At 40.0% G+C, this 1,364-nt stretch overlaps 1 protein-coding gene across 2 annotated transcripts in view; it reads right to left on the reverse strand.

Annotated features, from left to right (window-relative positions):
* LOC107618001 (serine/threonine-protein phosphatase PP1) overlaps positions 1-1,355 on the reverse strand; it is a 4,986-nt gene extending 3,631 nt beyond the window's left edge. The window contains exon 1 of one of the 2 annotated variants that reach the window (XR_002354548.1): positions 716-1,355. Coding sequence is in view for 1 of the 2 variants with exons in the window: in XM_016319909.2 (XP_016175395.1) it covers positions 716-890 (175 nt within the window). In the remaining variant the exon portion in view is untranslated. The remainder of the gene's footprint in view (positions 1-715) is intronic. The other variant, XM_016319909.2, reaches the window with a different exon arrangement.

The following is a 1,364-nucleotide window of genomic DNA, read 5'->3' on the forward strand; positions in this document are numbered from 1 at the left end:
TAATAAAAGGTATCCAATGTTTCTTTCACTCCCAATAATACTTCTACAACTTCAACAACTGAGAGGCTTTCCAACATCTTACTTTAAAATCTTTAATTGAATTAACTCGTGTTCAGTTTACGTTGCTGTATATCCTTACCTTTAGCATCCGGCTATAGTTAGATTGCCACATATTTTAACCAAGTCTAACGTCTAAACTATTTAATTTCCAGTTCACACACAAAAACAAAAACCAAAAAACAAACAAGGCTTAATATGTCAAACCCCGCCATGCTCATATGAGAGGCATCTCTATAATATCATCAATAGGGTTTAGCGCCAAAGTTAGAGCAATTATACATCTTAATCACAAATTTAACCGTATTACCAGAGCCACAACGTCATCAAGGACAAAGAAAAACACTAGACAAAGTTCAGTCAAACCTATACTTCACAAAACTTCACTGGTAAACCAATTTACAACACACAGAGAGAAAACAGAAACATGCAATTTAGATAGCAAATTTGTAATAAAAAAAACCCACAGATAACCACCCAAAAACAACAAAATAAAAAAGGTTCATGTAGCAGCCAAACAATCAAACCAACTTTCCAGAATCACCAAACAACATAAAAAAGTCACTCAGATCATAACGGACCCAAAACGCGAAGAAAACCCCGTGGGACCCAAGATTTGAAGCACAGATCTCATAACCAAAAACTAAATTAAGTTTACCGCAAATCTTAATGGGGGCTTCAAGCTCCAACAAATTGGGCTGCTGCAAGAAAATCTCTCTGGAAGCGGCACACAGCTGCTTGATCTCCGATTCCGAGAGCTGCACCTGCTTCCCCGGCCTCCCCCGAACTTCCAGCAATCGGTTTATTATGTCGTCCACAACCGCTTGCTCCATTTTCTTCTTCACCACCAAACCCTAAAAAAAAGTCAACGCCTTTTCTTTTTCAATTTGTTTATCTAATTTTTTATTGGCTTTGAATGCGGTGTTGGTGGTAATGGAAAGGGTCGGATTTGATGATGACGATGATGAATAGGAGTGGAGCGAGTGAGCAGATAACTATAATACTAATAGTAATAATGATAATGATAGCATGCAAAAGGAGACGGTGGAGGAGGAATCAGAGCGGTGTCGTTTTGGTGGGAGGGGGTTGCCGTTTTGGGATCGGAGGGGAAGAAGGGAGGGATTTGGACATTGGTGGGTGAGGACGAAGAAAACCAAAAAACGGGGGAGGAAGAAGTCAGGTTGGGTTTCTAGAATCTAAATTGTGAATTATCGAGAGGGGGAATGAATTGGAAAAGGGAAAGCGGGGATTGGGATTTTTGTTGAGTAGGTTAAAGAAAAGACGGGGAGAGAGACTAGTGGAATGGG

Source organism: Arachis ipaensis, chromosome B09 (genome assembly GCF_000816755.2).
Source record: "Arachis ipaensis cultivar K30076 chromosome B09, Araip1.1, whole genome shotgun sequence".
NCBI classification, from domain to species: domain Eukaryota; kingdom Viridiplantae; phylum Streptophyta; class Magnoliopsida; order Fabales; family Fabaceae; genus Arachis; species Arachis ipaensis.